This window comes from Anabrus simplex, chromosome 1 (assembly GCF_040414725.1).
Source record: "Anabrus simplex isolate iqAnaSimp1 chromosome 1, ASM4041472v1, whole genome shotgun sequence".
NCBI lineage: Eukaryota > Metazoa > Arthropoda > Insecta > Orthoptera > Tettigoniidae > Anabrus > Anabrus simplex.
The window spans coordinates 598,332,775-598,345,798 of NC_090265.1; the positions used below are offsets into that span (position 1 = coordinate 598,332,775).

Here is a 13,024-nt window from a genome sequence, read left to right on the forward strand (position 1 = left end):
CTACAAATTTTTTAAAAAGCCACTAGTGGCATTTTGACCACTTTCTTTTCCTAAACAGCCTATTTCTATTTACTTTGGACGTTTTTATTGCAATTTTCAGTGTAGTTAGAGATTTTAAAACTGCTAGTTTGGGCATTTTTTTGAAATATTATAGATAATATAAGTAAACATTCCTGTTTCACAAACAACCACCAAAAATCCCGATTCAACTTGTCTTACATGGTCGTCTTCCTTGAATGCATAGCATACCTTTCTTCTTCAGTTGAGAATGAATTTAAAAATTTCTATTTGTCAAATGATACCAAAGAAAAATTTAAGATATAGGAGTGTAAATTTTACAGGAAAGTTAATTAAAGAAATTCAGTCGACTGCCTGACAACATCAAAATTCTCCAAGAAATGTCACAATGAACAAAGCCTTGATAACAGTTCAAAAGCTTATCACAGACTTAGCTTTAGGATTTGAAATGATTATTGACAAAACTGAAAATAAGTGGAGAAATGTAATTTTTCATAAGTGGGTAAACAGGTCTTCCATGAATGAATTCTGGCCAGAATTTATTTAGTATAAAATTGCTGCAGTAGAATATCCCTACTATGAATTGCTCACATTGCTCTTTCAGCCCTAACTTTGCCTCATTCAAGTACAGAAGTTGAGTGCGTATTTGTCAGGCTACCATAACATCGTTAAAAACGTACTAAGAAACAAATTGAAAACCAACACCTTGTCAGCTATTTTGAACTTAAAGTTTGGATTAAGATGTGTGGAAGAAGTGATGTTTTGCATTTGAGATCTTGTCAGAAGTTCTTGAATTTGTTGGAACAGGTACAGCTAATTGGTTATCAGAATTATCAAACTGATACCCCAAATGGAAGGGGTGCAGTTGAGCAGGAATGAAAAAGAATATTTTTGTTAGGGGAGTTCAGTACCATTTAAAACAAACTGTACATTTATTTTTCTCCTTCTCCCTCAACTGTTACAATATATTTCATAAAAATGCATGTGCATGTGTAGTGAGCTAGGTCATATTTGTTCTGCTGGTAAGAACATCTGACGTGAAATTGGATGGTTGCAGGTCCCACTGATTTTTGTTCTGTATCTAACACCTCTTCGATATTTGTTATATGTACTGAATATGACTTAATATGTTGAAAGTTTATTTCAAGTACAATGTGGTCATAAAAATTAAATATTCATTATCTTTATCCATTCTGCACAACACATGTGATTGTACCAAAAAAAAAGTATCTCCCACGGCTAATACTTTCATTGGGGTCCATTTTGTGTTCTCTTCAACAGAATAGGAACCGTAATATAATTTATACCATTCCTTATTATTGTAGAGCCATATTATGTTACCTAGAAATGTGAAAGATTATAATAAGCCTGCAAGAACATTTACAGCCTTGCCGACCAGAGAAATCTGCTGTCCTCCAACATGCCATTCATAAGGTTTAGCTCCTTTTCGATTAAATATTTGTTATTTATAAAGAGAAAAATTTCACACTTAGGTGATCTAGCTAAATATTGAAACGGTTTAAAGATTAAGGCCAATAGTCTATCTTAAACAGTTAGGGCTTAGGCCATCTTGGATGCAGGAATGAAGAAACACTTTTGTCTCACATGGTCCCCGTACCAATAGCCATTTTAACTAGAGAAATCATTTAATCACTATAACAGATATTTTAGAATTGTGATCAGCATCTGAGTTGTCAGATAGTTGATAGCTGGTTCTAAAATAATGCAATAACTACCCAACACCACTAAAATAATACCATACTTCTATGGTCCATGAAAATTTATATTTTACCTAAATAAACTACACAGACTGTTCACCCTTGATTATATAAACCAAAGAAAAAAAGAAAACTAAATTAGGACAAACAGGAAACATCAGTAGCTACTTAATTTAATACATCAAAAGAAATTACAAAGTTACAAAAATCTGGATCTCCTGATCTTAAGTCTCTGTGTTATGCAGTTGTGATAAATGATAAGTGTGTGTGATATTTAAAATGTTACTGGGACACATTTTATAAAGTATAACAGATCTTGACATTAAGTCAACTGGGGAGTATAACATAGTACTTCAATCCAAACTGTATTAAATAATTTTGAGTCATTCAAGTGTGATACTTTCATATGTTTGGATTCTCAGACATAATCTTAATTTTATCTACATGATTTACCAACTTCCACACAATATGTTCAAAAACATTTGCTGCTTATATTGGTTTTTTTAGTCATTGGAAACAATACATTCATCAAGTCTGAGCATATTCGACTACGGTATTGAAGGTTTTTAGTAATTCAAAATATCTGTGTTAGTGCATGAAAGAATAACTTCTGGGTCTAGTATTGCCTCAGTTGTCTTATGGCTTGATATAGTATACCATTCCAGGAAAAATCCTGACAAAGCAAATAAGATGGCTGCAGTTAATAGTAAAATTTGAATATCAGACCTTAAGAGTTAAAGCCCTCAACTGCAATTTTCCTTTGTGCCATCTGAGGTTTGCCACTCAGATTTAGAAATAGATCTGTTCAACACAAGGTCAATAGCACAACTGGCAGCAGCTTCCTTGAGATAATCTGTATATCTTGCATGCTATGTCAATAGAAATTTAAGTCAGAAATTGGTAAACATTAAGACATTTCAGTATTATTTTCATCAATAAAAAGAACTGCATCTGGTGCAGCGATTCTACAGAAAAATGCTCTTATGCATGAAAACAATGCCTTCCTTATCTCTGTTCACAATTTCTGACATAATTTGTAGTTGAAGCATGTTAGATATTAACATGCAAGTTTAAGAAGCAGTTTTTTTTTTCAGCTATAAGTACTGCTCTCATCTATACACAAGACAAGTTGAAGTATCTAGATAATTCACTACAAGAGAGATGCTACAAGATGTATAAGGGACAGAAAAAAGAGGAGAGATAAAAGTGAATTTTAAAAAACTTTTGATCTTTGTAAGATCATACTTACTAATGAGGGTTTGGCCTGAAGTCCATACCATAGAAAAAAAAATGCAATAGGATATTATTAATAATGAATCACAATTATATTTTTGTATGTGATCAACCTTAGGACTAGTGATAATAAAAATACAAATTTCTTTCAAAGAAAAGGGGAGAGAGAGAGAGAGGGAGGGAGAGAAAGATGGAACCAGGAAACATGAAAACAATATTAAAATTAATTATACATTTTAAGTAATATCACCCAGTTGTTTACAGGAAAGGGAAACTAGTGCCAATTTTTATGGTAATCCACAGAGGAAATAAATCACAACTAACCTTACAATTATTGTCACATGACAAAGCATGTAGAAGAACTTTGCTTGTGATACCCCAAGAAAGTAACTAGAAGGGTGATTCGAAAAATAAAGAATGTTTGCACATACACATCGTGCAGCTGGGTTGTTGCAGTCGGTCTCATGTAAGCTGTGTTGCACATGATGTAGATTTTTGCTTGGTGAAGTTGCTGGTGCATAATATATTCAATCGTTAAGTGTAGCGAACTTTAACAACAAACACGCATATTGATAATCCTATCGACTGTGAAGTTTGAACAGTTATTTGTTTCTTGAAAGCTGAAAACATAAGAGCTATTGACATTCAATGGACTTATTGCAGTCTGTGGAGAAAGTGTTATGAATGAGGTCAATGTTAGGGACATGTATGGATGTATGGATGCTTTCAATCCATACATTTATGACTCCTTTTCTCCCCTCATTTTTCGACTGATACAGTAGAGTCTCGATTATCCGACTTAAACGGGACCTGGAGTACGTCGGATCACCGAAAATGTCGGATAATACAGAATAACTCTGAAAATGAACCAAAACAAACAGGAAGGCTATACTGTATTATGTACTATGTTTTAGGGTAACATACAGTTTAAAAATGGGACAACAAGTATTCATGATGTGGAGAGATCAGGTCACCCCTTTGTCATCAGAGATGAACTGAAGCAAAGGTTGACTGCACCATTTGAGAGAATTTGTGTTTCAAGATTAGCGAGGTGCATGTACAATGTCCGAAAGTGTCACGTACAGTTTTCATTGAATATTTCCAGTACTGCAAACTCTGTTCAAGGTGGGTACTATGGATGCTCACAGATGGGCACAAAGTTGAACGAATGGGTTCTGCATCAACATTCTTGGAGTGTTATCAACATTATGAAAATGAGTTCATCAACAAATTGTCACAGGGTATGAAACATGGGTTTTGCACAAAACCCCCAAAAGGAGCTGGCAATCATGTGAGTGGCATGATTTAAACTTGCTAAAAAAAGCTGTGTAAAATCAAACTGCATCACTGCAGAATTTCTCTAGTCTTACTCACTGAATTAAGAAATACCACCATTAATGCTCATGCCTACTGTGCTACTCTAAGACGTCTTCATCAGAATTGTCATAAAGGCATATGGTTATGTGAATTTGATCTCCTTGACAATGCTCAAACACATACTGCAAGGAAGACACAGGACTTTCTGGGTGAATTTCACTGGGAAATTATTCTACACTCACCCTAGAGGATGGACTTGGGGGGGTCGTATTAATAATGGTATTTGAAGGTGAAGGAGCACCTCGCTAGAAAACAATTTGACAATCATCATGTAAAGGATGGACATGTTAAAGCAACTTTTTGTAACCAGGGAATACTTAAACTGGTCTCCAGGTACAACAAGTGCCAAGTTTCTTTAATATTATAACAATACAATTTTTATAGCTAAACGTTCTTCACTTTCTGAATCACCTCCATATTTTAGAAAAAGAAGAGTGCCATACTTCTCGGTGTTAATATTAAGAAAATTAAACAATTAAAATAGTATGCAAGTCAATACTTTGTAGACAATTTATTTCAAACTAGCTGCTGTGTACCCATTACTGATGGGTTAATTTCTGTAACTGAAGCACTAATGCCATCTAGGTAAGAATGAGTGGCAGCAGAATAATCAGAGCACACTTCAACTTAGTCCATCAATGCAATGATATTGTGTTGGTCATCACATTTTTTTTTTTGTCTTCTGGCTCAGGGATATTAGGGTATTTGAGACCTATGCTTTCAATCCATACATTTATGACTCCTTTTCTCCCCTCATTTTTCGACTGATACAGTAGAGTCTCGATTATCCGACTTAAACAGGACCTGGAGTACGTCGGATCACCGAAAATGTCGGATAATACAGAATAACTCTGAAAATGAACCAAAACAAACAGGAAGGCTATACTGTATTATGTACTATGTTTTAAGGGGACTCTATTTATTGACTTATTAATTCAATTGTACAGTAGATGCAGTACTCTTTTCTTACTACGCCTGTAGCCAGGTGCAGACGTCTTGGCTTGGGCTGCAAGAGTTTTGATGTCAGCATCTTGAAATTCAGCCCAGTCTCATCACAATTAAAAATCTGATCACCGGTTAATCCTTCAGCAATAATTATTTCTTGAAATTGTCTTCTAAGTTTCACAACCTCATCAGATTTAGCTGACAGTTTTTCTCCACGGATATTAAACTGCCCAATGCATACCGTTTTTTCCACCGACCAAGCCACCCAGCACTGGCAGTAAAATTAGGGTCCCTTTATTAAACCCCTTCTGGATATACACCGCCATTTCTTGCAGAATGGGGCCAGATATTGACAAGCCCTTTTCCTGATTTTTAGTGAAACAAAAAACTGTGCTTCACTTACTTTTTCGTACTCAAATTTTCCATAGTTTTTTCTAATTTTCAGTGCATCACTTGTTGCTCTGGTAGAGCACTACTTTTCAATTTATTCCCTCGTATGTTTCCAGTCTCCCACTGTAACACGTCCAACACCATAATCTGAAGCGATTTCTTGGAGATTTTCCCCTTTGTCCAGTCTTTTTAACCCACTCTACTTGTCTTCCACAGAAACAATCACTTTCTTACGTTTACTCGCCATACTCACAGAGGATATGAAAACTATAATATCCGCACCCAACCAATACTGCATTGAACAATCCTACCGCATGACTGCCAGTGCTTGTCCCACAGTCGCACCCTCCACACCCCGTGTCCCAGAATTGCATCCACCTAAAGTTCAAATTAAGCCTACCAGTGTCGGATAACACGGAGTGTCGGATAAGCGAAGGTCGGTTGAACGAGACTCTACTGTAGTTCCTTCATATTTTTCTTCCCATTTTGATAGTCATATTCATTATCTTCCTGATCAATAGGATTGACATTTTTTAAAAACAAAACAACAACAACAACAACAACAACCACCACCATTGCTAGTTACTTCCTCTACCATTCTGGCTGAACAATATTTCCAAGTAAGCAATACTTGCTGTTGAAAATAGCATTCCTCAACTCCTACGTACTGGACTGAGATAAAAACCAAGAGCATAGACATTCTGGATGTCTCTGTTTTAATACTGGCAAGTTTCATAAAAAAATTAAAAAAACAGATTACAGTAGAACCTCGATAATTCAAAACTGGTTAATTCAAAATCCCGCCTAATTCGAAGAAGTTCTCGTTCCCGGAAACATGAGATATATTTTAGCATGTTATTTAAATTGTTTAATTTGAAACACAGATAATTTGTAATTCGAAGAACAATGTTGGTCCCATTACCGAAATTCAAACTTTTAATTAAAAACTGCCTTTACATTTTTTAAAAGTATTATTACATACATACATAGATACATATATACATACATACATTATCATTATAGACTGTTATGCCTTTCAGCGTTCAGTCTGCAAGCCTCTGTGAATTTACTAAACGTCGCCACAATCCTCGATTTTCAACTAGTGTTGTGGCCTCATTTACTTCTATACCTCTTATCCTTAAATCGTTAGAAACCGAGTCTAACCATCGTCGTCTTGGCCTACCTCTACTTCTCTTACCCTCCATAGCAGAGTCCATTATTCTCCTAGGTAACCTATCCTCCTCCATTCGCCTCACATGACCCCACCACCGAAGCCGGTTTATGCGTACAGCTTCATCCATCGAGTTCATTCCTAAATTAACCTTTATCTCCTCATTCTGAGTACCATCCTGCCATTGTTTCCACCTGTTTGTACCAGCAATCATTCTTGCTACTTTCATGTCTGTTACTTCTAACTTATGAATAAGATATCCTGAGTCCACCCAGCTTTCACTCCCGTAAAGCAAAGTTGGTCTGAAAACAGACCGATGTAACGATAGTTTCGTCTGGCAGCTGACTTCCTTCTTACAGAATACTGTTGATCGCAACTGCGAGCTCACTGCATTAGCTTTACGACACCTTGATTCAATCTCACTTACTATATTACCATCCTGGGAGAATACACAACCTAAATACTTGAAATTATCGACCTGTTCTAGCTTTGTATCACCAATCTGACATTCAATTCTGTTGAATTTCTTACCTACTGACATCAATTTAGTCTTCGAGAGGCTAATTTTCATACCATACTCATTGCACCTATTTTCAAGTTCCAAGATATTGCACTGCAGGCTTTCGGCACAATCTGCCGTTAAGACCAAGTCGTCAGCATAGGCCAGACTGTTTATTACATTTCCACCTAACTGAATCCCTCCCTGCCATTTTATACCTTTCAGCAGATGATCCATGTAAACTACGAACAGCAAAGGTGAAAGATTACAGTCTTGTCTAACCCCTGTAAGTACCCTGAACCAAGAACTCATTCTACCATCAATTCGCACTGAAGCCCAATTGTCAACATAAATACCTTTGATTGATTTTAATAATCTACCTTTAATTCCATAGTCCGCCAGTATAGCGAACATCTTCTCCCTCGGTACCCTGTCGTATGCTTTCTCTAGATCTAAGAAACATAAACACAACTGCCTATTCCTCTCGTAGCATTTTTCAATTACCTGGCGCATACTGAAAATCTGATCCTGACAGCCTCTCTGTGGTCTGAAACCACACTGGGTTTCATCCAACTTCCTCTCAACGACTGATCGCACCCTCCCTTTCAAGATTACAGTGAATACTTTGCCTGGTATACTAATCAATGAGATACCTCGATAGTTGTTGCAATCCTTCCTGTTCCCTTGCTTACAGATAGGTGCAATTACTGCTTTTGTCCAATCTGAAGGTACCTTACCAACAATCCATGCTAATTTTACTACTCTATGAAGCCATTTCATCCCTGCCTTCCCACTATACTTCACTGTTTCAGGTCTAATTTCATCTATTCCTGCTGCTTTATGACAATGGAGTTTATTTACCATCCTTTCCACTTCTTCAAGCATAATTTCAGCAACATCATTTTCCTCCTCCTCATGAGCTTGGCTGTTCGCAACACCACAAGGATGATTTCCTTTTACATTGAGAAGGTGTTCAAAATATTCCCTCCACCTCTCCAGTGATTCCCTGGGATCTATTATGAGTTCACCTGAATTACTCAAAACACTGTTCATTTCCTACCAAAATCTTCCCACGACTTCTTTTTGGATTCAACAACTATTTGTTTCGCTCTGTTTCTTTCATCTGCGTACAAATCCCTGTCTGCCTCGGCCCTTGTTTGGAGCCATTTCCGATAAGCCTTCTTTTTACGTTTACAAGCTGCTCTCACTTCATCATTCCACCAAGATGTTCGCCTTTTCCCATCTTTACACACAGTTGTTCCTAGGCATTCCCTTGCTGTTTCTGCTATAGCATCCCTGTATGCCACCCATTCACTTTCTATATCCTGAACCTGCTTACTGTCTACTGTTCGAAACTTCTCACTAATCATATCCATGTACTTCTGTCTAATTTCCTCATCCTGGAGATTTTCTACCCTTATTCGTTTGCAGACAGATATCACTTTCTCTACCCTAGGCCTATAGATACTTAGTTCACTACAGATCAGATAGTGGTCTGTCTCATCGAAAAATGCACGGAAAACTTGTACATTCCTAACAGATTTCCTGAATTCGAAGTCTGTTAAGATATAGTCTATTATGGATCTGGTACCCCTAGCCTCCCATGTGTAGCGGTGAATAGCCTTATGCTTGAAGAATGTATTCGTAACAGCTAAACCCATACTAGCACAGAAGTCCAGCAAACGCTTCCCATTCCCATTAGCTTCCATATCTTCCCCACATTTACCAATCACCCTTTCATATCCTTCAGTTCTATTCCCAACTCTCGCATTGAAATCGCCCATTAGCACTATTCTATCCTTGCTGTTGACCCTGACCACGATGTCACTCAATGCTTCATAAAACTTGTCCACTTCATCCTCATCTGCACCCTCACATGGTGAATACACGGACACAATTCTAGTCCAAATTCCTGCAACTGACAAATCTACCCACATCATTCGCTCATTTACGTGCCTAACAGAAACTATGTTGCATGCAATGGTATTCCTGATAAAGAGCCCTACCCCAGACTCTGCCCTTCCCTTTCTAACACCCGTCAAGTACACTTTATAATCTCCTATCTCTTCCTCGTTATCTCCCCTTACCCGAATATCACTTACTCCTAGCACATCCAAATGCATCCTCTTTGCTGACTCAGCCAGTTCTACTTTCTTTCTTCCATAAGCCCCATTAATATTGATAGCTCCCCATCAAATTCCTTTTCGTTCGCCAAGTTGTTTCCAAGGAGTCCCTCGCCTGTTAGAAGGGGAGTGGGACTCCGATACTCCCATAGGTCCGAGGCTTGCTTAAAGTGTTCTGAGCTCGGTAAATTCATGAAGCAGGATGCTACCCTACTTGCACATAGTCCAAGTGAGGATCTCTCCTCTAACGGGTTATGGACCACCGGTGAATTGTATAGTCCTAGCCGCCTGAGCACAAGGAGGGCCACGACTCAGAATAAGTCAGAAATGCCCACTCCCATTCCATAGCAACTGGTATCCCGACTCTCAGGACCACTTACTAGGCCACTCAGCCGTTGCCCATGGTTCACGAACTAGGACGTGACTACAGCAATCCACAAACATGAACCATCTTACAGAATAATTTAAATTTAAAATGTACCCGCGTCATGATAGAGCGCGTCTTCCAGAACATGCTGGGGTAGCTTTTCGTACTTTCATTCAGTTCGGTGTGTCTACAGTGTGCTTCATATTTGCTAAGTTTGAGTAATATCATAATTCTTTTGTATGCAGCGTTTTAAAGAACGCCACAGTATCACGAAGCAGGTAGTGTGCGGAAAAGCAGAATCCACGAACACTGGCGATGGCGACAATTGGCGAAAAAGCATGGCTCATATGATTAATTTGTACACACCGAACAATATTTTTCAATGCCAATGAATCTGCCATGTTTATTTTAATGCCAAGCCATAATGGACTTAATGGTTTTAAAGGAGAGTAGTGCCAGCCGGTAAATCGAACAAGGGTGGTGGTCATTGTACTCTGTTGCACTGCACATGGAAGTGAGAGTCTTCCTCCCCTTGTCAAAAGAAAGTTTGATAAGCCACGATGTTTTAAAGGGCATCGGGCACTTTCCGTGCAAGTACAAGGCATCTAAACAATGCAAACAGTACATTAATCAAAAAAGTAAATCATTCGCACAGGGGAGCCAGCATAATTTGTCCTCGTCTTTGAATGGTGTGTTTTTTCTTTCGTTGCATGAGATTATTTTTTGCAGTGATTTATCCAAGTGCATTATTTGAATAATGTAAATGCACTTGTTGGATACATTTCAGAATTTTTTTTTTTTTTTTTTTTCATGGCATTTAAAAGGCTTAAATTGTGAATCAAGGTGATTGCATGTATTAATGGGTCTTTGTGACGTGGCAAGGTTGGCATTTCTGAATTACGAGAGAAGTGCCATGGCGGGAAATCGTACAAGGATAGTCACTATACTGTACTGTAATGCAGACGGAAGTGAGAGACTTTCTCCGCTCGTTACAGGAAAGTTCGATAAGCCATGATGTTTTAAGAGCATCGGGTACTTTCCATGCAAGTAGAGAACATCTAAAATGCAAACAGTACAGTAATCCAGTGAATAAAGGACTTGCACAGGGGAGCCAGCATAGATTTCTCCTCGTCTTTGAATCATGCTTGTTTTTTTCCTTTCGTTGCATGAGGCTATGTTTGTCAGCAAGTTATCCAAGTGCATTATTTCAATACTATAAATGCACCTTGTTGGATACATTTTGGAAATAGTTACTTCCATGGTAACTGAAAGATTTAAACCGTGAATCAAGATTTATAGCAATTCGAAATCATGTCATTCGAAGTCGAATTTTTGTGGCCCAATGACTTCGAATTAACAAGGTTTTGCTGTAGTAGTTTTTTTTAAAAGTATTTAATTCAAACAGAAAACAGATGGACAAAACTTTCAAAAATTATGAAAACAGATGGACAAAACTTTCAAAAATAATGAAGAATATTGTCTCTGCATCACATGTGTGCACGCATATGGAAAGGGACCACATGTCGGGTACTGAGATAAAGGTACAGTCGTGTTTCATAATATGTAACTAATATCATGTAATTGAATTGAATGCGTCTGAAAGAAATTAAGGCCTTACATTAGCATGTAATCTTACAACATAAGATTTCATAACTTTTCAGTAGAGCTGTTTAAAATTTTGGTTACTTTGTGACACAACTACTAAACTATCTGGAAGTTATGCTGGCATTTACATTTTCATGTTCACCGGTATTCTGACATAGAATTTTTTAAATGAAAATTACCAACAGATATTATTTACGGTCTAATTTTTTTTCGTGGAAATCTATCTATCGATGCTAAGTTTCTGAGGTTTTATGACTTGCAGAAGGTCACTGAAGACAACTGATGCACAAAAAATCATCACATACCTTAATGATCGTTAATCACAGCCAGCATAAGACAGGAATATCAGTTATTTATGCTGAAGCCTGTATTTTGGGCATATTATATGCTCTTTCAACATCTGGTCCCGATGTCCTACCTTTCCACATTAGCTGCAGGTGGGTCGAGACCTCTTCTTTGCGGAGAATTTTCTCGGAGTTGGTGCTTTTCTCTTCTGAGCCTTACTTGTATATTTTAGGCATTACTGTAAGCTGTGGTGGGACAGAGAACTGGAACTGGATATTGTGTGTTGCAAGAAGTTAGAGTTTGGAAATGTAAAAAAAAAAATTTAATTTAACATATCTGAAGGATTTTATTTTGTTTGTAAAATTTTGAGAAATGAAGAAATAAGAACTCTGGACCTTGCTGGAATATTTGTTTATGTGGCTGGGGTATGTGTGTAATAATTTTCTTTCAGGCAATAGTAAAATGTAAATTAAGAAAACCTCACGATTGGATTGTTAACGTTGCAAGAGTGTTAAAGTGATCGGTATATCATGATGTAATTGGTGACATTTAAAAAATGTAAAGGTGCTTTAATTTGGAACAGCCTATACCGCACGCACGGTTAGGGATGTTGAAATACTGATGTAATTTATCTAACGTCTGTAGACAGGAAATGACCATATATGGTTATGCGAATGTATTGGCAAACGAGAATCTAGTGGAAATTGTTTCTTATTGGTTGATTGTAATCGGGCCATATCCGGTCTTCTTGTCGGCTTTGGAAAAATGATGCGTATGCTCGGCGTCATTTTCCATCCGACCGCCCTAGCGAGCGTTTGCGCTCGAGGGCTACCCTCGGGAACTCCTGACTTTCCGAAGTAAGTGTTATTTCAGCGCTATTTTCATGTTATTATCGATGTTTTCTGATGTCGTTTAATTTAATTTAATTCCTTTGCGTTTCGGTATTTTCTTGCTTAATGTAATTTTCAAAGTTTAATATTCAACGTGTCTGAGTTTGCCCTAGATTTTCGATCTTGTAATTTAAAGTCTTTCTCCTGTCTTTTAATCAACTATCCTTTCATTTCTGTTTTGGTTTCGTAGTTATTCCGTTTGTCAAATGTGTAAAGTATCTGCTGTTCTTTTATGTAACTTTGTCTCTTGTAATTTTTTATTTGTTATTTTAATAGAATTGAGCTAGAGGGTGTTTCATGTAAGTCTTTTCTCCCCCATAACGTTATACGTTCCTTAGACCTCGTAGGGTTATCCAGCAGCTTCCACATCCTGTCTTAGTTGTCATTTTTAGGCCTGTAAGTG

At 37.4% G+C, this 13,024-nt stretch overlaps 1 protein-coding gene across 3 annotated transcripts in view; it reads right to left on the minus strand.

Annotated features, from left to right (window-relative positions):
* Positions 1-13,024, minus strand: part of LOC136857181 (probable phosphorylase b kinase regulatory subunit beta) — a 119,800-nt gene that overhangs the window by 54,000 nt on the left and 52,776 nt on the right. For 2 of the 3 annotated variants that reach the window (XM_067135630.2, XM_067135627.2), the window contains one exon: positions 2,986-3,000. The exons of the other annotated variant lie outside the window; for it this stretch is intronic. In XM_067135630.2, coding sequence (XP_066991731.1) covers positions 2,986-3,000 — 15 coding nt within the window. The remainder of the gene's footprint in view (positions 1-2,985; positions 3,001-13,024) is intronic. 3 annotated transcript variants of the gene reach the window in all.